Source organism: Lipophrys pholis, assembly GCF_963383615.2.
Source record: "Lipophrys pholis genome assembly, chromosome: 9".
Classification (NCBI taxonomy): Eukaryota; Metazoa; Chordata; class Actinopteri; order Blenniiformes; family Blenniidae; genus Lipophrys; species Lipophrys pholis.
Window position 1 is genome coordinate 15,827,802 of NC_137639.1, and position 25,394 is coordinate 15,853,195.

The 25,394-nt window shown below is 41.7% G+C and overlaps 1 protein-coding gene across 2 annotated transcripts in view; it reads left to right on the forward strand.

Annotated features, from left to right (window-relative positions):
- The first annotated feature begins 7,612 nt into the window (after positions 1-7,612).
- The window catches only part of LOC308114564 (RNA-binding motif, single-stranded-interacting protein 3-like), a 120,752-nt gene continuing 102,970 nt past the window's right edge, over positions 7,613-25,394 (forward strand). For both annotated transcript variants that reach the window (XM_080471554.1, XM_080471555.1), the window contains exons 1-2: positions 7,613-7,947; positions 8,662-9,010. In XM_080471554.1, the coding sequence (XP_080327680.1) occupies positions 8,936-9,010 (75 nt within the window). In that variant the 5' untranslated portion in view covers positions 7,613-7,947; positions 8,662-8,935. The remainder of the gene's footprint in view (positions 7,948-8,661; positions 9,011-25,394) is intronic.

Here is a 25,394-nt window from a genome sequence, read left to right on the forward strand (position 1 = left end):
TTTTGACACTCTGAACAGACCTGCTGGATGTGTTTGATCAGGGGAAATTCACTGACACTTTAACAATACGGAAATTAGATGGCAGAGACACTCACAATTAGTTTTCACAAACTAATTACTCAGAGGCTGCTTTGTTGCAATGATCACATATGAGTAACAGGGAAAGCCACACGTTGTCAAAATTGAATTGGCTCCAAACAGACACAGTAATAATAAACTGCTTTTGTTTTCCCTTTGCTGGAGAAATTGTCATCTGGTTTTCCCAAGGTCATGTACTTCTCTGTACTGTACATGTAGATGGACTGATGATGTTTTTCAGGTGTATTTTGTTGTGCAGCGTTTACCTCAAATATTATACTGGCTTTTTTTTTTTAATTCAGAATAAGACAGCTGTGATCTTCTCTTTCTTTTACTCATTACCTGAACTATTTTTTCAGTCCTTTGCAAACTGATGTTACACAACATTCAGAGTTTTATCAAATTAGTTTAGATACATTTTCGGGTGGTTTTACACTTTGCTTATTGTTCACAAATTGCCTTTTCAGCTCGGAACCAAAGCGGCCCACCCATAAAAACCTGCTGACAACTGTTCAGATTTACCATATTGCACAAAAACAAAGAAAAGTCTGGAAATTAATGATCATTTCTCATTCAGTGTTATCAGGGAGGCGTTAACGACCTCACAATTTACCCTGCAGCAGGAGGCAACAACCCCCCCCAGCATACAGTCAATGTTATTGGGATCTATCTTCAGTATGAATAAGAACGAGGAGCCCTGAAAGAGAAAACATGGCCTCCACAGAAGCATGACCTCGACGTCATCAAGTCTGTCTTGGACTGCACGGAGCTGGAGAGAGAGACAAATTAGTACACTGTGGTTATTCTTACAAAAGGTTTTTGGGAAAACAAAATCCTTATTGGCTTTCCTAAGAGACTCTGTGGAAGCTTACCCAGAAAAAATTGCCAACGGAGGGTGGTTACACCAAAGGATTTATTTAGTTTGCCTTTTGTTGATTGATAAAACCAAAACATTTCAACATGTTTTTCTACTTCTGCCTAAAAACCTTTTACTCAATACTGTATACTTTTCAACAATTCTTTCTCAACAATACAGTGTGCAGGATGAAATGCAATGCAGGGTATATGGGCTCATTGTGGTGGTGTTTTTAAACCGTAAAGAATATAATGGAGTCAAACCAGCAGCAGCAATTTCTTTCTAGTCTTTTTGGTGGTTTGGGTTTCTGCAGCTTCAAGCTTAAGTTGAACACGAGTTACACAAGCCTCAGAAATGTTAAAAAAGAAAAGAAAAAGGCACATTTAAAATAAAAAAACAAGCAATGGCATTCAAAAACAGTGATCAGTTGATGAAAAGGCATTTTATTAATATCCTGACACTTCACAGGATTTTCCATACGTTTCTCCTATGCCCACGACGCAGACAGATGCTGGATTAATCCTGTCAAACCCATCAAAATATCACCTTTTTTCACAGTAAGCATTGAAAATCACACTCACTAGCTGAACAATGTTTTGAGCATCAGTTTGAATTTCAACACGTTCGTTGTATTCTCCTGGCACAGAATCAGGGATACGTTCGTTTTAAGCACTGTGTTATTTGTTGGTGCACACCTCGATAGATGCAGAGGAAGCAAGGCTTCTTGTTCGTGTGTAGAAAACAAACGTCCTCAAAGCTGTGGCAGGAAAACTTTCCCACGTGAGTTGGGTGCGCCCTAAATTTCAGTGATACTATAATTTACTGTGATTTATCACATTGACCTGATCACTGTTGTGTCATGTTGAACAGCTCATAATAAATCGCAAACTCCAGTACAAAACTGTATTACAGTAATAGAGCATATTATTACAGGCTATAAATTAACAACAGTGCAGGCATCACAGTAAAGAAAATCGGCATATATTATCTTTTTTTTTACGGTAATTTTTTTTTTTAGAGTTAAGTTTTTACATCAGTGCAACTTGTTTCCAGCATTTTCACAGTCAAGCAGGTAGAAGAGTGCTACAATGGTCTATCGAGCCGTGCTTGATGTTCAAGCCTGCATCAGTCCAATTGTGCCCAACATCCTTTTTGTACCATATACACACAGTGGGAGCAATTTGAGGCTGTAGAACAAGAGGAGATATATAATACACCACCATCCCCACAGTGGAGGACAAGCTCTGTGACCTCAGTTACAGCTTCCGAGATTGAGGAAGAATTGTGCGTTATCTTTCATCAAGACCATCCCCAGTGTTGACCAGCTGCCAATGAAGTGGAAGCATGTAATTTGGCTTTGTTGCAGGCATGAATGGTAAATTGCCACACAGTGCTTCTATTTTTGTATTTTGTATAGGCCCTAAGTTATTTGATTTCCTGGCAGGAAGGAACCTGGAACAGTTTATTCTACCTTCTCCGCAGTGCCTGTGCTTGTATCTCAAGAGACTCACAAAGAGAAAGATTCCCTCATGCTGTGTGTGGCAATTGGATGTAATAGTCCATTTACCACTGTAAATCTGCCGTGTGCAAATACCACAGTGTGGTGTGTGTGTGTGTGTGTGTACGTGTGATGATATCCTGGCTGGTGTTTTCCCTGAAAACCAACCAGAACGGCTTCTGTAAAAGAAAACTATCGTCATCGTGACCCCCTCTGTTTTCCCAGCTGTATCTGAGCTGAGATGTCAGGCTTTAACACTTCTTTTTTTTTTCTTCTCCTTTCTGGCTCTGTGTTTGTTACACATCTGGCGGTCAGCGATGAGAGGAACACATCCCCGAGTCGCAGCGTGGCCTTTCCTGCACCATTTGAAAACTTCTTTGATGACTGGGAGCTTTCGAAACACAGTGTCAATGAAAACACTTTGGTAGTTTGTTCCAGCTGTCAGTTTTTGCCTGGTATTTGTCAAATAGTGGACACAGAGACCTGCTTTCTCCTTAGAAGTAGCCTCTCTTTTTAAAGGGGAAGAAGAATAAATGCTAATTCAGCATACACAGGATTGAGTCTTTAGAAACTTGTAGGCAATTACATTGTGTTTGGGACATAATGGTTGTGCTTAAGTCGTAATATAAGTCTGTTTGATATTAAAATTAAGGCAATTAACCGGCGTGTATTTACTGCCATCATTATGGCTGTCCTGTCACGAGGCAAAGTAATTAGGAAGCTTTATTATGGCGGCGTATGGACTGAGATGTAAAGATTGTGCTGCTCATAATAAGACTGTACTGTGCCGTGGAAAGAACCAGTTCTCCTTTGTTTTCGCAACGTGCCATGTCGGCAGATTTCTCCAGATTTCTTGAAAACTTCAAGCTGGTGTGTTGCCCAAACGTCACACACACACACACACACACACACACACACACACACACACACACACACACACACACACACACACACACACACACACACACACACACACACACACACACACACACACACAAGCAAGCCAAACTCCCCATGTCTCTCACGGTTTGTTCTTCCAAACATAGTGCCTCTCATTGAATGTATAACCTTCTCCATCAAACTGCTTCGCTCTGTGTGCGAATAACCCCGCTGACTGCAAGGAATTGGGAATGTACCCTCCTTAACTAAAAGTGCAATAAAATCAATAGAGTCTGTTTTGCTTGCAGCATCCTCACAACTTGCTTATACCTTTCACTCTGAAATTCAGGCGTGGAAAGCTCGGGCAATGACTCTTGAGTGAAGGAGGACTTTTATCTAATTTTGCCTTTTTAACTTATTTTGTCAATTCACGAGTCTGTGACTGCTTTGAAATCACCATGCATTCTTTGCCAATTTAAACTTTGTTTGAAAATTTGAATTTAGTGTCGTCATATAAATTGCATTTTTGTGTCAGATGTACCGCGAGGGCTTTCACTAAGGCACTGTATGCATTTAATTAGACTTGCTGCTAGGGATGCACCGATAACACTTTTTTTAAAGGACGAGTACTAACTTTTAGCTACCTACTTGCTGATGCCGAGTACCGATACAAGTACTTATTAAATGCCCTAAAGACTACTTCATACTCCATGCACAAACAACACGCAGAGGCTATGAGTTTCTGCAAACTACCTTCACACAGCCTTGGTGTATATCTAGGCACTGCCCTCTGCGTGCCCCACACCGAGGGACTGACCTTGCTACAACACACACACACATACACACACACACACACACACACACACACACACACACACACACACACACACACACACACACACACACACAAGCACACACACTGTACAGCTCAATGTTAATGAGTGTATCCGTTATACTTTAATCATGTTTAGCATGTCACATCGATGGCTTATGAGCCTTGAAACTCTTTAGCATGTAGCATGTAGCATGTAGCACGGCTCGGAATTGCATGGTGAGCGATATCGGACTAATTCTGTCGTTCCAAATGTCACTGGTGATTAAGTTGCTTGTGTTGTACAAACTAGCTTTCACCCCCGGTCTTGTTTGTTTTGGCAGATCATAGTTTACAGTCTGCCTTACAATTGTCGTTGTCATTAATATTAAAGAATCTCCAAACAGAGAACATCGCGCTTGCTCTCTTGTCTACCTGCCGGCGATGTGTTGCTGACGTGTGACATCACGTAGTACTCACCGGGTTGTTTCAGGGATGTTTGTTCAAGTATGAGTACTCTGTGCAGTATTGAATACCCACTATCTGATACTGGTATCGGTGTCAGTGCATCACTCATTGTTACTTTGGATTTTTGCCCGTTTGTTTTGGAAGCTAGTAGTTGCATTCCTATGTTTGGTGTTTTAGAAAAACAAAATCTCTGAAAATCTCTTCAGTCCTTGCTTAACAGTCGTAATTGTAATTTAGTCTCCAGTGGATGAAAGATGGGGACTCTTTTTTTCTTTTAGCTCTCTGTAAACTTTCCAGACTGTATGAGAGGTTACACTGCCATGTTACCTGGGATATTTTGCTTCTTTACTTGAATACATATTATTATTTTTTTATTTACAAATCGACCAAACCACCTAGAAACTACAGATAACCCTTTTAGCATAAGTCAGCCAGTGTTTTCTTTCAATTGCCTGACATGTTGAAATATAGGCTAAGATGATTGATTTCTTACGTTGTTATTGCCGCCAATCAACATTGTCAAACAGTCATTGTGGACATGTTAACAATTTAGCACGGGTGTCATATTTCTGTTTATGGTAATTAATTAACCACCAGGGTAAATTCCTGCACTATTTCTCATCACAATGCAGTTGATCTTTATTTAAAAGCAGCCTTGTCTTTTAAGTGCATTTACCATAGAGAGAACCTGTGTCACTTTACGCAAAAGAGCATATCGGATGTTGAGTTCTGGGCCTGTCTTTAATGACTTGCCACCTGACGGCTTCAATCTGGCCACCACAGCTGTGCACATGGGTTGACTGACTCATGGGTTGAATTCCAGTTGAAGTTGACTGATACTGTTAATCATAGTGTTATCAGTTATCACACGTCACATTATCTCTTTTTTTTTTTACTGAAAAAAGATAAATCACATTATCTCAATATTACTCAGCTGGTATTTAACTGGAAAACCAGGTGTGTTGTCATGAAATTAAAGGAAATCAAATGTTTTTTGTCGATTAGAATCTTAGCAACACTTGCTATTGTTAAACATAATCTGAATGACTAAGAATAACTTCCATCCTTCTGTTCTTAATTCAATCGAGTGAGGTGATACAGCAGGCTACCGGTAATGGCAGAAATGTGAGAACAGTCGCACACATGCACAGGGAGACAATGCGAACTTGACAATGGCCTCCAAGCACTGTTTCAAACTAGGGGTATTCTCACTGTGAGGCCGGAGTGCTAACCACTGCCCGATAAAAACACACAAGTCTCAAATGTATCCGTACACATTCCTGTGGAGAGTTTTCTTTAAACACGATATGAATGCGCTCAGTTCATCTCACGGTTAACAAGGCAGTAGAGATGAAAATGAAAAAAACACGTAGTGAATGCATTCTTGCCTCGGGGCTAGTTGTTACTGTTTTACTGCGTTATAGGTTGTGACTCAAAGCTGCACTAGCACACCAATGCTGAGTTGAAGTTTGGCAAGATTTAAGTAAAAACGTCTCCCGATTAACTGAAAACCCAATTAACACAGTTGCAAATTGTGGCGACGGCACCGTAGCCTGTAATCACGCAGTTGGTTAAGAAAATAAGCTGTAAACACTGTCATCATCAGCGGTGTACAATGTTTACCCACTTCTCCAGTCTGGAGTAGCATTTGTGCTCATCCCCCAGGGCGGTTATGCATACATTACAAAGGTAAGAATATTTGGCGCGGGCTGGCGCCAGTGCAATTGCTCCTTCTCATCTTTTTTGTTCCGTATTAATATAGATCAGTCATGCTTCTTTCCTTTTATTGTCCCGGGCTGTCAAGCCAACAGAGTTGTCAGATGTGAGAGTAATCAAGAAAAAATGTCAACATTTCATGGAATAAAACTAAATGTTTTCTTCAACTTTATGCTGCCCTGGAATATTTAATATTTTTTTGCTGTAATATACCGCCGGGCTAAACATATGACGATTGTGTAAGCTGACAGACGAATTTAACAAAACTATGGACAGACACGTGGGCGCGGGGACAAAGGAAAAAAACCCTCTCAGACAAGCACACAATAGTGCAAAGACAGTGATGTGTTTTCGCATCACGAGCTGTAAAGTAGTTTAATTGCCCACAAGAAATGGAGCCCTTATCTTTGAGGAGGTTTTGTGTTTGCATTCTGTTCTTGTGCCCCCTTTTCCACTGCAATGAACTCTTATTGTCTGCCAACCCTTGTCTCTCTCTCTCTCGCTCTCTTACACACACACACACACACACACACACACACACACACACACACACACACACACACACACACACACACACACACACACACACACACACACACACACACACACAGCTGTAGTTGGAGGGCAGAGCAGTCTTTTCATGCATGGCTCACTGTGCTTATGTAAGAGCACTACTTAAACCTGGTTACATCACATAACGGGCAGCACTGTGTCAGTGGGTCACTGTGCCACACTGCCGCTGAACTACATAGACACTCCATGTTGGGCCCTTCACCGGGCACGTTTGAGCGGTGCATCATTGTGAAAGATTCGGGCGCACGCACCTGATGGTCAGTCACACCTGTGTGCTGTGTTTGTTGACTGCAAGTAGTTGGATGATGTATAATCCAAAGTTAAAGGAGGCAAAAAGTGATATAAAATGAAAAAAAAAAAGAATAATATGTTGCTCAGTCAATGCATTGCTGCGCCTGCAGCATGCCAGTAGGGGGGCCTCTATGTTTCCAGATTATATTCATTTTGTATCCTCCTCTCACCCTTTACCCCAGCTTTAACTCTTGGTCCTCCCTCCCACCTACAGCAACCCGCAAAACAACCCAACGCTGTCTTCTTTCTCTTTTTCCTCTCAGTTTCAATTTAGCCCTAACACACACACACACACACACACACACACACACACACACACACACACACACACACACACACACACACACACACACACACACACACACCAGTGCTCAGAGAAGGGCAGGGCCAGACACTCCCACTGTTCTATAGTTCCATGATAAACACGGAGGGAGAGCGACACAGACGGAGTGAGAGAAAGAGAGAGCGAGGGAGGAGCGTAGCTGCGCTGAAGCCGAGCCCCTCTATGTCTCAGCACGCAGAGTGGAGCAGACGCCAACAGCCACACAAACACACTCCCTTCTCAGTTACATGCACAGTCACACACATACCACACACAACCACCACTGCCGCCGCCGCCGCCGCCACCACCACCACACACACAGTGACGGCTGCCAGGCGCAGTGGGAAGCAAGCCGTCAGGGAAAGAGCTTGAGAAGAAAGAGAGGGATCGCAGAGGGGAAGAAAAGAGAAGAGAGTTGGAGGGGGAACCTTGTGGATCAGAAGGGATTTTCCTCTGTGAGTGCACGTCTGGATAAGGGTATCTGCTTCTTCCTCAGCAAGAGGAGTTTTCACCGAGGCTTTTCCTTTTTGCTCATCCTCCACGCCGGGCTCCAGCGATATCTACCTATCTATCCCCGGAGCTTAACAAAAGAGGGAGGGAGTAAGAGAGAGTGTAAGAAAAAAGGCAGTCACAGCTTCAGCTCCAGACCACCCTCTCTCCTCCTCCTCCTCCTCCTCCTCCTCCTCCTCCTCCTCCTGCTCCTTCTCCTCTCTCCCCAGCTCCACATCCATGTGTGAGTTCATCGCTGATTTCACTGTCTTTTGAGGATAGAGCAGAGGACAGCGTGTGTTCTTCAGGATACAGCCGAGCTCCCAGTGGGATCAGGGTCTCGTCTGGTGTGAGAGAGAGAGGGGGAGGAAGAACGAGACAGGGAAACGGATACACGGGAAAAGAGAAGCCAGAGAGACACAAGAAAGAGAGAGACAGACGCTGGAAAGCAAATTGAGGGCCATGTACAGGGCAGCAGAGAAGAAGAGGGAGTCAAATTTTTAGGACAGAGAGTGCAAGGAACCGGCAACTGGATTCCAAGCCTTCATCCTTCCTCCTCTTCATCACCCACTTCTTTCCTCTCCTTCAACCCTCTCTCAGTCCTGCTCTTCAATTCACTCTATTGTTTCCTGTGTTGCACCCTTTTATATCATCCTTTCTTTCACCTTCCTCTTCCCCAGTTCCTCTCTGCTGCCGCTATCCTTCCCACGAGAAGGTTTTGTGAGGGTCCCCGACAAGTAGACAGACTGAAATCCCAAATAGCGTCTGTCCGTCTATCCATCCCTTCTTCTGCGCAACCATCACCTTCACCAGCGAGAGGAGAGTGTTCTCTCTGCATCCTCCACACTTGGAAACAACCATCTGAAGGATCCCGGCCAGCCCCTTGACGCGATCACATCCCACCTGTGAGCTTCTATCTCCAGCCTCCAGGACCTTCAATTGGATTCCAGCTACATGGGAAAACGTTTGGAGCAGCAGCCAATGTACCCCCACTACACCTACTACTACCCCCACTATCTCCAGACCAAGGTAGGCTGGTCAGCAAGGCTGACCTATTTTAATGTATTGCTTCGAATGTTTAAAAACACATTTGTGTGTTGGAAAACGCCAGTCCGTGTTTCATCTTGCTGGTGTCTCTTAATCATGCTGCAACTCCTCTTTTAACCAACTTCAAACCTTTTTTTCCATTTGTGACCTCAGTAAAACTTCCTCCCAAGTTTTGAGTTGAGTGTTTCCTGTGGTAGATTTCCCTTTTGGTTCCCCAATTAGTCTGAAAGGAACCAGTGACGGTCTCACTGCAGAAAATCTACCCATATTGTTACAAATGCTGGAATTGCTTTGCCACAGCTTGCTAAATAGCACCGTGTCCCCTGTCCCCCATCTGTCTCCGGGCAGGGGGATATTGATGTCACTCAGCTGGGTTTTTCCTTTTCCATCCGCTCTGAACGCTTGACCCCGTCCTCCCCTCGCCGACCCCACCAGCTCCAAGTTCAAGTTCAGGGCAGGAGGCCCACCCTTCCCGCAGTCCATGTTTTCCCTTCTACTTTGTCCCTCTCCTCCGCTCTATCACCCCCCTCCCCTATTCGTCCACCCACCCCCACTGTGCACACCTCCCTTTCTCTTCGCTGGCCATCCTCAGCCAATTCTCCCAGCTTGTACTACTCACCCGTGATTGCATGCTGTCGAATTGATTGATGGAACCTGATATTCCTCTCAAATTTCCTTGAAATACACAAAACTAAGCAAGTTTTTTTTTTTTTTTTTTTTCTTAGTTGGTCTTAAAGTTGTTTTCTCCCATTGTTTTTCTCACACTCTGTATGCATGCAGACAAGTTTGATACATCCATTCCTCACATAAACTGATTCTTCCACCACCACCACCAAGAAGAAAATGGATTACAAAGGCCTGATCGATTGCTCCGGCATCATATCACCCGCCATTCTCTTTGTCTGCGGTGATTCATTTGTTTATTATTTTTCCGTGTGCGATAGCAAATGAGCACTTGGCAGGTTTTTCTGTGATATTTAGTAAATGTGCACATGTCAGTAGGTGAGAGAAATGGAGAGAGAAGCAAAAGAAGTGTGGGAGTGGGATGTTGTGAGAATAGAGAGATCATGTTGTGGGGTGGACACAGTGTGGGAAGAGCAGGTAAGAAAATTATTGTTCCACAGTTAAAAATATGCTGAACTGTGAACTGAACCGAAATTGCATCATGCATTCGAAGGCCGGCAGCAAAATAGTCTTGCGGAGTCCTGAAGGGTGCCATCGGTGAAAGCACAATGTTGTTTCAATCACTTCATTTTATTTGAATTGGAATGGCTGCAAGCATCTTCAACAATTGAAGTAGATAATAATGAGATAATCCTGTTTACATTTTTTTATCGCCTACATACACTGATAGTATAGTTGTTCTCTTCTAATTACAAATGGGCAGATACCATCTGTATTGCTTGCGTGCTGAGAAGATTCCTGTTCCTGCTGCTTTAAAATCACAGATCAAAAGTTGAATGTTCTCAACAGTTAAATTCTCAAATTTAAATTGGCACCACATTGAAGACATTTCCAGTTCTTGCAGTCTTTATATCACTGCGACAGGTTGTGGATCATATTGGTTTATGACAATTAGAACGCAGAAAAAAAGCTGGAGGAGTCCGATCAAACAACTAATGTCAGTGGTTTCCGTTTTATTTTTGTTCCACGGTACGGGACTTTAGCATAGCAGAGAATGAGCCTCTAAAATATGATGTCAATTCAAGATGATCAGTCTTCTAATTGTTACGTTGATTCAGTAATATAGTATTTGATAGATGGTAATTCTGACATAATTATTCAGTTGTTGTCCGCATGCAAAATCTAATAACGCTCATTCAGCTCAGTCAAGCACACCCTGACTAAAATGCATTTTACTCATTGGCTTAAACAAATCTACTGCAGCAGCTCTTCTGCTTTAGAAAAATAAAATGCACTTTCCCAATTAACGGCATGACATATTTGCAGATGACACATGCAGATTGTGTTTGTGCCGTCTCGACATTAGCCACTTATCCGCTGATCTCAGAGCTGCACACATTCACATCTGGGAGCTGTCTGATGTTTTTAAGAATGTGTTCAAGATGAACAAACAGAAGCTGCGATCTCTTTGTTAAAGCACATCTGTGATTTCGTTGTAGTGAAAATGATGAGCCTAATTTATTATTATTTTCATTATTTGCTGTTTTGGGTGAATAAATGTTATTTTAAACTTTTTAATAGAATATTCTCCAAAGACTTATATTCAGATTATCTGTTGGCACTTGTGTTTTTCATTTTTAGTCTACAAAAGAATGGCTTAAACCTGAAAACATGAAATGATTGAGTGTAGCTGGTAGTATTCATTCAACAGTCACATTTGTAAGGAATGGTTGTGATTGTGTCAGTTTTACAACAAACTGAAGATATAATCTGGTTTGATTCTCTCACAATAAAACAGCAGTATTTCAATCTGCATCTCAGTGCATCCAGGAGCATCCAATGCAAACCGCTGCGTTATTTATACATTTATTGTGGCAGATCCTCTGCTGCATGCTCATGAAGGCAAGATTAACTTCAACATTTGTTGCATACATGTCACGCAGTTTTATGTGTACAGATGTCACCACGTCACACTGCTGTCTCTTGTTCTATGATTTATCTCCATCAGTTCAAGGTCATCTCATTTCTCTCAAGTATCTGCAACAGGCATCTGGCCCAGACCATCACTTCATTCCTTACACTCCATCCATCCCTCTCTCTCCCTCTCCTTCCCTATTTCCCTCTCCCTGCTGTCAAGGTCAAATCAAATTGGATCCTACCTTCCCCAGCGTACCCTCTCGGCTGCGCCAGCACTGCGATGCTCACATATGCATTCATATACGGATAAAACCAGCAACACTATATCAGCTTTGGATCCGTGACCGTACAAGAGCTTGTAACTTTGTCAATTCACATGTGAGCGTGAACAGAATTTATTTGCTCACGTTTGTGCGGATGTGTGCAGGCGTGGATCCTGTGTGTGGTAATGTGAGAGTGTGTGTGGCCTGTGAACACCGACTCCCCCCTGCCTGACCCCTTTTCAGTGCAGCTTGCTGTCATTAAAGCTCCCCAGGTCCCAAAAGAACAGTTCTATGTGTGTGTGTTTTTGAGTGTGTGCGTGCGCGTCAGGCCCCATAGAATAGCTCACTTGCACATCTATATGGAGCCTGACAACAAACTCGTGTTTGATCTGCTTGTTCTCCTTCAAATAGCGGTAGTATCTGTTACTGGGCGTAAATGCTTGTGGATGTGAATGTATCTGCAGGTGCTTTGCAGGCTCCTTTTTCTATGTGTACAATGGACAAAAGCAGACAAAGACGAAACCGTCTGCACTTATTGTGCGATTTCTCACATTTTACACCTCTCTCTTTCTTCCTCATTTTGCTTACTGATCTGATTGGCCTCCTATTAATCTCGATTCCGGCAAGTGGAGGTCCTCCTCCTTTGGAAATCCATCATGTGTGTATATGAGCGCTGCCTCGCAATAGCAATCTTTCGAAGGACTCACTTCCTCACACTCACGTGCATAGACACCACCATCACACAAAGGCAGTTACAGAATGACTGGCTTAAACTAACAATTAGCCAGATGACAGAGTGTGTGTAAATGCGTGGCTGTTAAACAGAGATTTGCTCTTGCTCTGCCTCCATAATGGGCTATAGGTACAGTTAATGTACATTAGAAGGGGGTGGGGAAGGAACAGCATGCTCTCTTATCCGAGCCGAGTGGCCCTTAATCATGGCTGTAAGAGGGTATGAGGGGATCAGGGGGAGGGCTAATGCCCAAACGCAGCTGCATTGTTACCTTCTGTGTGTGATTTGTTAAGATTTAACCAGAGGCTGCACTGTTGCTCGAGGGACAACCCTATAGTTCAAATCTATCGTTCCGAAATACAAGACACGTTAGCGATTCAAATAATTGCCCCTGTGAGCAGGTTTCACTTAGTTTATTTTGGATGCTTCTTCTGTCTCTTACCAGTGATGATTAATTATTAATTATCTTTTTTTCCTCAGAAAATCCTCACAGTAAAATCCCCAACTGGACCAGATGAGTGTGCAAAACAGATTATAGAAGCTTGTAATTGTTGCAGTGATTTCTGAGGGTTTGCCTGTGGTTGTGTAATGTGTCATCACACTAAATTTCACAGCAATCACTAAATCTGACACGTTGTCTTCTTGAAAAGACAGCACACTGATAACACACATGACTCTTGGTTTTGAGGTCATGTGTTTTTTTTTTCCCCCTCACTGTCAGACGCTCCATATGAGGCGGATGCCCGTCATCTTTGAGTCTGGGTTTTTCTCACTGTTAAGAGGGAGTCTTTCTTCATTTGCATTGCCTGTGCCTGCTCCTGTGGGATTATTGGGTTTTCCCCTTTTTTAATTGAGGAAATATCTTCCGGGGAAATTTAAGGACTTTTTTAGTTTTTTTGTTAATCTCTGGGGGGATAAAATATATCCTCCTCTTACCAACAGGCTGGACAAAACACCAAAATAAATGTTTCTATTTGAAACAGTGCTGCCTTCATGAAACTCACTTAAGTTTAACTGTCACATGTATTTTGTGTATTTTCAAATCAAATAGATTTTGTTTTTAATGGCTTTCTGGGCCAACGAAAGACAATTAAATACATCATCAGATGGTGTGCAATAGGCTTTAACTTGAAAAGTGTAGGTTCAGTGGAAAGAACATTAAATGTTGGCTGTAACCATTTACATAGTTTTGCACTATTATTTGCACTATTAATTTGTCTCTGAATACAGTGTCTTTACACACCCGTACATCAAAATAATGTTCTAATTTCTCTGATCTTAAGCGATTGTTGCTCTACTCTGGATGTGCAGGTAATCTTATATCTCACTGTTTTTCCCCCTCTAACCTTGCTTCAAGATGCATGCAAAGGAGGTACCTTTTAATGTTATAGAGCGATTCAAGTTTTTTTTCTCCCCCTCCAACATCTTTTAAGCTTCTGATGATTGAGTGAGGATGTGAATCTTTGATGATAATCACTAAGAGCCAGATAAGAGAGGCTAACAGAAAAAAAAGTCACATTATCAACCAGTCGATCATTAGTTTGCCGCAGATCACTGTGCTAATATGCTCAGCGGCACACAAGGAGCTTTAATTAGGGTAATGAGAAACAGCATTCAGCTGATATCAAAGTAATGACACATGCAGACACGCCTGGACATCTAAATAGAATATCCCATCCCTTCAAAAATTAGCTTTTCACATTCAATTACTCTCTATTATGTCCTAGATAAATGTGGTCAGCGGTTGGCTTGGCTGTGGTGAGTAAATAGGCGCAGTAGAAAAAGAGGAACGCACACACACACACACAAATCATGCAAATACACACGTGTAAACACAAAAAAGACCCCCCCCCCCCCCCCCCCCAAAAAAAAATTTAATTGACTCATCCACTCTTCTTCCATTTCATATCTCCTGCTTCTATCATCCCTTGACTTCTTCCAAGCTTCGGTTCCTCCTCTTGTCAAACATGACGTGCTACGCCTTAGCAGAAACGGCCACCATAAATTATGCAGCACACATCTCGCACACACATGCAGACACTGAATGGTGTGTGTTTAACGTGCAAAGTAAACGGCGGGTACGAGGTTTATAGCTCGGCGTGCATTCTGCTCATGCCCTGTTTCTCCTCACACATCTGCCTGCCCGGATTAGTTGTGCTTTTACAACCGTCAATATCATTATGTAGGTGTTGTTTAAAAACCCAGTTATTCTGTTTGGATCTCAGCTCTGATCTTGATAGCATCATACGCCAACGTAGAGAAGGCAGAATGGCCTTATGTTGCCTTCTTCTAATGCCCTACCTAACACACTCCCTGCTTTTTCTCAGCCTCTCTCTCTCTTTTCCTGCTGGCTCTCGTGAACTCTCTCTCTCTCTCTCTCTCTCTCTCTCTCTCTCTCTCTCTCTCTCTCTCTCTCTCTCTCTCTCTCTCTCTCTCTCTCTCTCTCTCTCCCCACCATCTGTCAGTTCGCAGGGCCTGGGTAGTTTTTACTGCTTAAAAGGGACTCTCCTCACCACCCATATATGTCCATTTATTATTCTCCGTGGGCTGTTCTATTCTTGTCCCAGTACAGTAGCGGACGCTGACCAATGCCTGGCTACGTTAAATAGGAGTGATAAAGCTACGGTGGGTCAACATATGCACAGAGATGTGAGAGGAAAACTCGCTGCCTTTTGTAATAGAAAAATATGTGAAGGAGAGTGAGGGAAGAGGAGGAAAAATGGGATTTGAGAAGTGTTGAGTGAGACGTATCAAAAAGAGAACAGATGGCTATAGCAAAAAGAATTCAAAAGAAGAAGAAAAAAAAAAGATAGCAATCCAAAGGGAAATAAATACCGATGCAGTGAAGGAGACAGAAGTTGTAGGCTGGGTCAGGGAATAATGGTGCTGCTGCATTTTTAATAGTTGGCCACTTTGTAGCGACCCTTGTCTAATGGATTCTCTGCCTCTTAAAAGCTCCTGTCAGAGCCCTCTACCTCAAACAGTTACACCACGGAAATTGCTGAGGGCTCGGACAGTCCCCAACACTTCCTGATGCAATGTCCAACAATCTAATAATGTCTGGCAGCAAACATAATTCCACTCAGTACGCAGATGTTTTGGCAAACCGTGTTTAGAGCTAAATTTACCGAGAGGAAACGGCAGCGAAAGCGTGAAAGGAGAAGAGACTCGCACAGATATGACAAATCTTTGAGCTGTACAACTCTAGTCAGGAGTGTGCTGCCTTTTGGAGCGCAGTGCTAAAGTGCATGAGAAATATTTTATTGGTGGGATGAAAAGTCTGACAAAGAGCACGGCCTCTTGCTGTTAGCTATTTGAAGTCTCTGCGGATGTGTTTGCATGTGCCCGACACTACTTGCAGCGTGTGTGTGTGTGTGTTTTAGCATAGAGGCTATGGCACATTGCCATGTTGTCAATCTAGTGTCTGGTGATGGGAAATGATCATGTTGAGGTTTTCAGAAAAGCCATTATTTTTGTTTTTAATGGGCAGTCGCCTTGAAATGTACAATAAATCCAATGATGATCACTCACGGCTTTCGAGGCGATGCGAAGCTGCAGCGTCCAATAAAGAAGAAAACAAAAACACGAATGCACAATAAAACCATCAATCCAGAATGTTCTGATATCTTCAATGCGAGACAGGACGAAGTCCAACACCTTCTACTTCTTCTATTTAAATGAACTTTCCCAAAGAATATCTTTCTTATTTCGCAAGAGTTGTGGGGAGCTGGATATTTGGGATGGAGCCACCTAATGCTGACTGTGATTCAGCCAGTAGTGGCCAGACCATACAAACACTTGGTATAAGGAATAGTCAAAAATAGTCGCCAGCAAATCTGATTTTTGGCACACATTTCCCAACGCTTGTTTCTGCATTTGAGAGAAATGACTGAAGTTATGAATTTAAGTCTGTGACTGTCTTTCTCTCTGCGTTTTCCCTGTGATGGACTGGCGAACTGCCCTGCCTTCCCCCAATAGTCAGCTTGGACAGTCTCCAGCACGTCACGACCCCGAGTTTGATAAAGCAATACAGAAGATGGATGGATGTCATACCTCCTTGCCTCTTTGCGTTCTCCTTTCTTTGAGGATCATTTAAGTTTTGACAGTTAAATATTTATTTTTTACGTCATGTGCTTGTCTCAAAAATTGAGCCTTATGCATTCTGAGTTGTTGTAAGATTCAGTACAGCAAAGTAGATAAAGGAATACATATTTTCAAAGATTTAGAAAGTAAGAGCGAAAAATAAGAACAACAAAGAAAAAAGTAAGAAGTTGACATCACACCACAAGCTGCAGACTTGATACGGATCAAAGTATAGATCACAAACGCCGAGATTATCTATTGTCTTGAACTCTGGATCTCTCCTCTTCTAACGATTAATTAGCACATAGTCTATAAAACTTCACGCCAATTTTGAAGGCTCAACCCACATTTTGTCAGCTTGTATGGTTTCACGTACCAAACTGGCATCATAAAATAATGCGTCTGAATATTAAACGTCAAAAAAAGATTGATTCAATGTGTTTGAATTTCATAGCAGGCGACCATCTGTGAGAGGAATCTTACGAAATGGCCAAAACCGGGCTTCAGAATGTGAGGTATGGTCTCTTGTAATCAAGAATGTTTATTCAGCTTTTAGTGCGGCGCTCCGGTTTATTTGAAGTTGCAAATTTCCTTTATTCTCACCTTTCTAGACTTTATTGCTGTCCACATCTCTTCATCCGGTGTTTCCTCCAGTCGCTTGCTTCTTCAGCACAATCGCTGAAAAGAGTGTGAAAAAGTGTGAAAAAGCAAAGCAAACAGTTTTCAAGTTGCTTTCGCTTTAGTGCCCGGTACTAAATTCGAGGGTTACACTGTTAACATGACTCAGATTACAGTCTACCTGTTGTCTAATGTATTGTTGGATCATTTATTCAAGTAGCACTTTAAAAAAAAAAAAAAATGTGTTGAGATATTATTCATCTGTTTTAGTGTCAGACTGTCTGTTGACTGACGTTTCCAGCTATTTACAAAAAAAAAAAAAAGATATGCTGCATTAAGTGGGTGAGTCAGGCCAACTATAACATCTCTTGTGTAAGCTGGTGTTTACTCGCTGTCAGAGTGACATATCTGCCTTTGCAATTTAGTTTTTTTTGTCATAACAAAATTAAGTAGCAGATAAGATATAATCACTCTGGCTTCTTGAGGAATAAAATGATTTGAGCTGATCATATCCAAAGTCATACAAAATTGCTTACATTAAAAAAAACAAAAAAAAGAAATATGAAAATATATTAAAAAAAATTGTAAGCTGACTGACTATATGTATTTGTGAAGCCACAAGATGTTGTTCCTCTCCAATCCTGGCGTGGGAATTCAGTCTGAATATTTCTTGTTTTTCACCGTGTGTAAACTCCCTGATGGTGGTGTGATAGGGTGTGGTGTAAGGGTGTGTGTGTGTTGGGGGTGGAGAGTGATCCAGACACAGGGGACCAGGGAGATAATTGAAAGAATGGCCTGAGGGATTTTCCCCATATGTTGTGCCTCATCCCAGTTAGCTGTTGCTTCCTTATATTTTTTGCTCGAGATCTATTTTCTTTTTCTTTCTTGTCTTTGTTTGTGGCTTTTATTGTCTCGAATCAATGCAGGATAAATAGGATTTTTTTTCAATTTTCTTTTTATTCCGCTGCGTTCCTTATTTTCCATCTTTTAATATGCTTTGCAAACAACAAAACCACATCTAGATGGGGGCTAAAGAGAGCAGTCCATCCATCTATCTTCTTCCCCACTTTGTCCAACTTAAGGTTGCAGGTGTGCTGCAGCCTGTCCCAGTGGGTAAGACTGTGGGGGAAAGCTGAGCACACCCTTGACCCTCTCAGTTTCTTTACGGCGGCGGACATTACCTGCATACTTCACAACATGAGCTTGTACAACATTTCTGCCTCCTTTGACATTTTTGCCACACCTGAAGAATTGGAAGTTGTTACTGCTCTGGAGTCACACAGGAAGTGGTGATCTTTCAGAAACTTAGATTGTATGAAGCCATTTCTACTGCAGGTTGATATCATAAATTGAAGGCAGACCTTCCCAGTGTTGTACATGTTGCCATGTACTGTATATGGTCGATACACTTTTGATGTGACAAATCAGGCACGTTTCCAACGTGGTGAAATGTGAAAAATGAACATGTAGTTATTGGCAGGAACACCAACTGCTAAAGGCTTGGATCAACTATGAATCCAACATGTATTAGTACAACAATCTCCCCCAGGGATTAATAAAGTATTTCTGATTCTGATTCTAATAATCAAGATCTAAACTGCAGTTCTGTTTGGCCAACACATATAGCAAAACACTCTTACAAAATATGAAATAATATTTTTAGAGTGTTCACGTCTTTTCAAGTACGATTTTAAAAGTCTGTCTGCCATGCTATATATACACAATTTGAACTTGTATTGTTAGTCTGAATAATAATAATATATCTGATACAGAGATTTATCCTTCAGCTATGCAATAATAAAAGCTCAAATTTCCAGTAGAACAATTGGTTGCTTCCCACTGCTATTGTTTGGATCATTGTTTTTATAAAGGGCTTGCATGTGCACAGGAAACAGTTTTTTTTTTTTGTATTGAGAAACACAGCAGGACACTTCCAAGTGTGAACAAACTTTAGAGCTCGACCTCTGCACACCTCCTGTTTCAGTCCGAGTTCAGAGAGGGATATCCAACTTTAACTATATAAAACTGCCACAGTGTTTGCCCTTGCAGACACTTTAGCTGGGTTACAGACACAGTCTTGTCCCTGAGCCAGAGGTGGCTGGCCAGGCCAAACATCTCCTATTCCCTGCTAATGAAATCCTGAATAAAACCCTCCCTGCTCAGCTTGATCTCACACATGCAAACACACACACACACACACACACACACAAACCCACACATGCACAATTACACAAGTGTAAGCACACAAACACAGACACTCACTCTCCAGGGTTCGGGAACACACACACACACACACACACACACACACACACACACACACACACACACACACACACACACACACACACACACAGAATCCCTGCAGTCCCAGCCAGGGATTATCCTGTGAAAACACTCCTTTTGTTGGACCCCAGTCAAATTACTTTTTGGAGCTCTTGTGCTTTTATCAGAGTTGTCAACATAACTGTGTTTGTAAGAGGGGGGCAGGGAGGGAGGGGGAGGGGGAGGGGGGGGGGGGGTAATATGCATGTTAAGACAGTCCAAACATAGATTGTTGCTGAATGCGGGCAATAAGTCCAAAGTCATTTTGGCAATAATGATTGTCAAAAGTAAGCTGTTCGAATTTTCTAGTCTGGGTGTGTGCATGCATGTACATGTGTATTCATTTTGGTAATCTGTGGACTCATCCACGGAAAGCTTGTCTACGAGTATTTTTTTCAGCATTATTGATTTGAAGGATTGGAATTACAAAGTATATTTGACACATTTGGAAGGATTATTAAGTATATTTGACACAAAACCATAAGCAGTGGCTGATTTTGCTGTGGGCGAAGTGGGCATCTGCCCAGAGCCCAAACTCAACAGGGGCGCACCGTGCACAGGCTCAGATATGGTCTTCAGAAATCTGGTTTTTCAGAAATGGATTTCTGAAAACAAATAGGCTGTGCAGTTGAAAAGGTAAAACGCTGCTTATTAGCTGGCAGTTTTGAGTGATGAGTTCAGAGCATTACATAAGCCCACCTTCCAACATATTAATGTTGGCTCATACAGTAGCGACGTTACTCGCTAAACATGATTAACATATGACGGATACAGTAGCGATACATGTAGCGAGCTGGAACGCGCATTCGCAGCACAGCATATCAATTAGAAATAATAACTAAAAGTACATCGTACAGGATTTATTTTCTCGCTGGCTGTGGACGAGTTGTCTGTGGACAAGTTTTCCTACCATCGTTAACTTCTGGCTGCACGAGCAACTGGTTGACGGACAACTTGTCCACAAAACTGCTACCCTGGACAACTTGTCCATGTGGTTCCGCGCATCTCGTCCATGACAAATTTTTTCTGCATTATTGATTTGAAGGATTTCAAAGTATATTTGACTAATTTGGAAGGATTTTTAAGTATGTTTGACACAAAAACATAAGATATATATTTCATTATGAAGCAGTCTTTCGGGTTAGAGCTGAGGTGTGATAAGCTAAATTTGACCAATTCTCAAGACAAACAAAGCCATTTAATACTATAATAAATATATATGCACATCTAAAAAATTGATGAAAAATAGATCAAATATTAATTAGAAATAACAACAATCCACAATCAAATTTCTGAAAAAACATAAACACGTTACATTGGTTTTTAAGCCATCAAACCCAACATATAGCTATGCTCTTCCTCAGTCACTGAATTTTTAAGGGGCAACAACTCTGAGCCTGGGAACTGGCCAATACAGTCGAGTGGGCCTTGATAGTTAAGCTTCATCCGCTTCTTATTCATGCACAGTCCGGGATCTCCTCAGAGACGGGCAGTCTTTTTCAAACTCCTGCCTGCATGCAGTAAGTGTGTTTTTTCGTGGGCGTGCGTGCCTGTGTGATATGTGTGTTGGTGCAAGACACGAAGATGAGGCCGGGAGTGCCGAATGGAGAGATAAACAGAGACTAACAATGAAGGAGGAGAAGTAAAATGTGTGCCTGTGCGCGCGCACCCATCTGTATGTGAGTGTCGAGGGTGCAAACTAGCTTTGTAGCTCCCCGCTAAGTGTTGATTTAAGTGGAAGTGGAGGGACGAGATGGGATAAAAGGCCTGACTAGATTAGGCTGGCACACAGTACTGAGGCGTGCTGCACTGCATGGTCCTTTCCTGTGTGCGCACGCGCGTGCATGAGACGAGTGCGACAACGATCACTTCGGGTTAGTTTGAGCAAGTGTTTGAAGATATTGGTGCGGCTGTACAATAAAGCAGCAGATTATCAGGGCCACTTTAATTGCTCCAGGAGCACCAATCATTGTTCTGGCTTCTCAGCAATATTGTTTGCTGTACGTCGTGCATGTTACCAATGTATAGGAGGCTCTAAAGTTTCATATTGTTTGTACCAAATGTCCCAGATTCTTTATTTCTGTCGATAGGAAGTAGATTACAGCCAATGCAGTAATTTCCTGTCCTTATAACTTTTCGGTTTCCACCAGCGGGAAACAGGAACTGTACCCCTCCCCTCCTACAACATCCCAATATTTAAAGTCAAGGTAGTCTTCAACAATAATCATTGACGGGCTAAGTCACTTGCAGAGGAGTCTTTCTCACTCAGTCTTTGTGTAAGAAACAGTTGAGGGTAAAAATAACATTTAAAGTGGTTTTAAAGGCTGGAGTTGTGCTTGATTTAACTTGAACAGACATAACAGCTTCAAAAGCACTCACACCGCTTGTAAAGAATGAAATGCCATCCACCTTCTCGCTTTTTTCAAGTGCTAAACATCTATTCCGCTCTCCTTTAGGCAACGTTTAAAGAAGCACAGGCTTCCTTATTATTGGTGAAGTGTTTGTACAGTCAGATTTAACAGTTATTGAAGCTTTATTTATTTACAGAATGGTTCTAAAACACGGTTGAATGAGTAGGAGTCTCACACTTCGGCAGCAGTGAGATGAAAAGGAACTGAGACCACTGCTAAATAATAGTTTATTAATTAATTTACTGTTTCTGTTTAGTGGATAAGAAAAGGGGAAAAAAATACAAAAAAAACGCCCAGTTAACTCTACAAGCACATTTGCGCTGAACCAATGGAGGAGGCATTTCTGTGCTATATGTGGCTCACCGGCAATCTGCATTTTTGATTGATTTGACTTCCTGCATGAATAATTAAGATCCTGGGAGGAAGTATCTTCTTGTGGATGCATATTTGCATCTTTGTGTGCACATGCTCAGCTGTATACACGGTGCATGGCTGATGTGTCCACTTACCTTTGTGCCATGTATGTGCATGTGCTTCAGGATACTAGATTAATTGCATTTTAATGTATTTTAAATATTCAGAAGATCAGAGCCGGCTGGCCCATGAGACAATTTAGGAAAACGCTAAGGGGGCGGTGGCCTCCAGGATGCGCCACCAAATTGGGAAAAAGCTCACCTTCAGTATAATTGATTAAAAAAGTTATTATTATTAACTCTTGAAATGGAAAAAGCTCACTTTGATTCAAATGAAAAGCAATTCCCAATTAACATTAGTACAAATTATAATACCAAATAAGTCCTTTTGTATGTAGTCATTTCATTTAGTTTGTGTATATAGTTCATGCAAAGTGTCAATGCAGCTTATGTATACAGTTACTGTGTGCAAACTGAGTGGTTGTTTAAATAGTTTGATGGTGAATTTTGTATTCATCATTTATTACCAATATTACAATTCTTGATTTCATTTATTTACAGGATATTTATTTTGTGGCAAGTTTTTTCAATTTTTTTTAATTTGAATTGCATTTCAAATTTTTCTGTATTTGGTTGGAATTTGTTAAGCATGTAACCTGGATGACATGCTATCCTATGAATTAAAGACAATGGTCCAAACGATGCCATTCCATTTCTGTTTTAAACAATATGTAAATTGCTGATGGTACCGTATGAAATGTCACCAAGGGCACCACATTGGGTGTCAGGCTGGCTCTGCAGAAGATGATCTTTATTGTACTGGACGACAGGGCATCAGTATAAACATCCTTGTGAACATTATATAAATATGCACTTATCAAAGCTCGACCTTGTTTGTGGACTGGAATATTTGTGTGTGTGGGTATTTGTACTGTTCTTCCACTGACCTATGCCTCAGGGTGACTGACTCACTCTGATGATGTTGTGGTTGGCCGCGCTGCACCAGGTTTCCCCAAATGATTCCCAAAAACCACCATCCCTGTATTTTATGATAAATGTATTTATATTTTGTTTTATTTGTGGAGCCATGACTTATTATCATAAAAACTAGATATCCTTTAACAAAGTTCTGGCCTCTAAACTGGCCAAAGTTGTTTTAGAAAGTGAGTATTGAATAAATTTAATCGGTTGAGAATTAATTTACTCATAGCCTCATTTTTAAATGAACCAATATTGGATTCATATAGTCAAGGGCTTAAGGGGGCCCTTTTTACTTAAAATATCATTGTAAAAATAAAAAAAAAGTGGAAAGTTGAACCGCTAATCACATTTTATGAAAACAAAGCGTGTGAGGGGTTTTATAAGTCTAATACTTATAAAATAACACAACTAAGGCTCAAATGCTATTTCATCTACGGTGAAGCACTTGCTTATACACACGCAGATAAATGAAATGTACAGCATTTTCTCTTACGTAGAAGTTGAACATTTGCAGCATCTGTCAACTGCTAGATTAGATGCACTGAGGAGGACAGAGGGAGAATTCAGTGCACCGCTGTGACAGAAAATACTGACTGTAGCACTCTTACCAATACCAACCCTGGAATTATCCTCTCAGTGGAGGTCTCGCCGAGTCTTCCCTGTCTCTCTCAAGAAGAAATCAATGATGTGTGTGGGGGGGCACTCAGCCAGTACCGCGAGAGACCCACCTGCATACGAGGCATACACTAACTGCAGATATATTTTTAGACATTGTCGAGATTGAGAAGCGAATGCAAATATAACCATCGAGACTGGCAGACCGAACATGCTGGGAAAAGAGTTGACTATTTGGTATGTAAGGCTCTCTCTGTTTGAGAATAGCTTCGCCCAGTTGATGTTAAAATGCCCATCACACTGAATTTATTTCACACTTTAGTCCAGCTTTATTTTCTTTTCAGAAGCGCTGTAGTAGAATGATAAAAAAAAAAAATAAGCGGAATGTTTAAACTGCGAGTGGCGAGTTGAATGAAAGTCATCTATAGTGAAAAGAAAAATATATAGTTATGTGATCAATCTTTACCAAAGTTGGATTAAAAGTCTTTTTGCATGCTCACTGTGGTACATCTATACACATACGGGGGGCTTTCACACATATTGATCGTAGTCAAATGTAATTTTCACACATAGTAGATTGTTTTGTTTATTGTCTTACAATACTTCTGTTGCTCTTATTTAAAAGTTGCACTGAGAAGTCGTGACCTCATAGGGAGTGCCATGTTTACATGGTTAACGTTCTATTTTGGACAGCTTGTCAATTCGCTGAAACTCTGTCATTTCTAGATCATTGCTTCCTGTTTGATTGGGCATTTACTAAGCATTGGATATACCGTACTGTTATTACAAGTTAATGATTATGGCTCCAGACTGAGCTTTTCCTTCACCATCGTTTATATGTTTCATGCATCACAGGAGAAGCGACATTGCGTGCTGTAGCTCTTTTCCATGAACCTTTTCTGGTGAGTCTAGTCGGTTGTGCTTCGTTACTTTCACAACCACACTTGGCTATACTGTCTTGGTGCGAACTCAAGTGCGAGTATTGTCTTCTCACCTCACTTTCTGCACTGTACTCGGTCCCAAAACTCTGCTGGGTTGACCTGAAAACTGCAGGTGTGAAAACACCCTTCGATGCACCGCAGTGGGCTAAGTAACTCGCCTTCTACACATAAGGTAAAATACCTTTCATAGCATATTGGACCTTGCGTAATGGCACCATGATCTCTGCTACTAATGCTCGACTTGTATTCATGAAGCAGTAAAATGGAGAAGACCCAGGTGGTTCTGGTTACAGCCCGAAGGTGTCTGTTCATCCACAGAGGATGCTGGGGTCAGAAAAGTTAAAGCGTAGCAGAGGAAAAGTGGAGCACATAGGCCAAAGAATGGATCACATAACTAGGAAATATGTAGAGCTTGTAAAAATTCTCCTCGAGGAGGAGAGCCGTT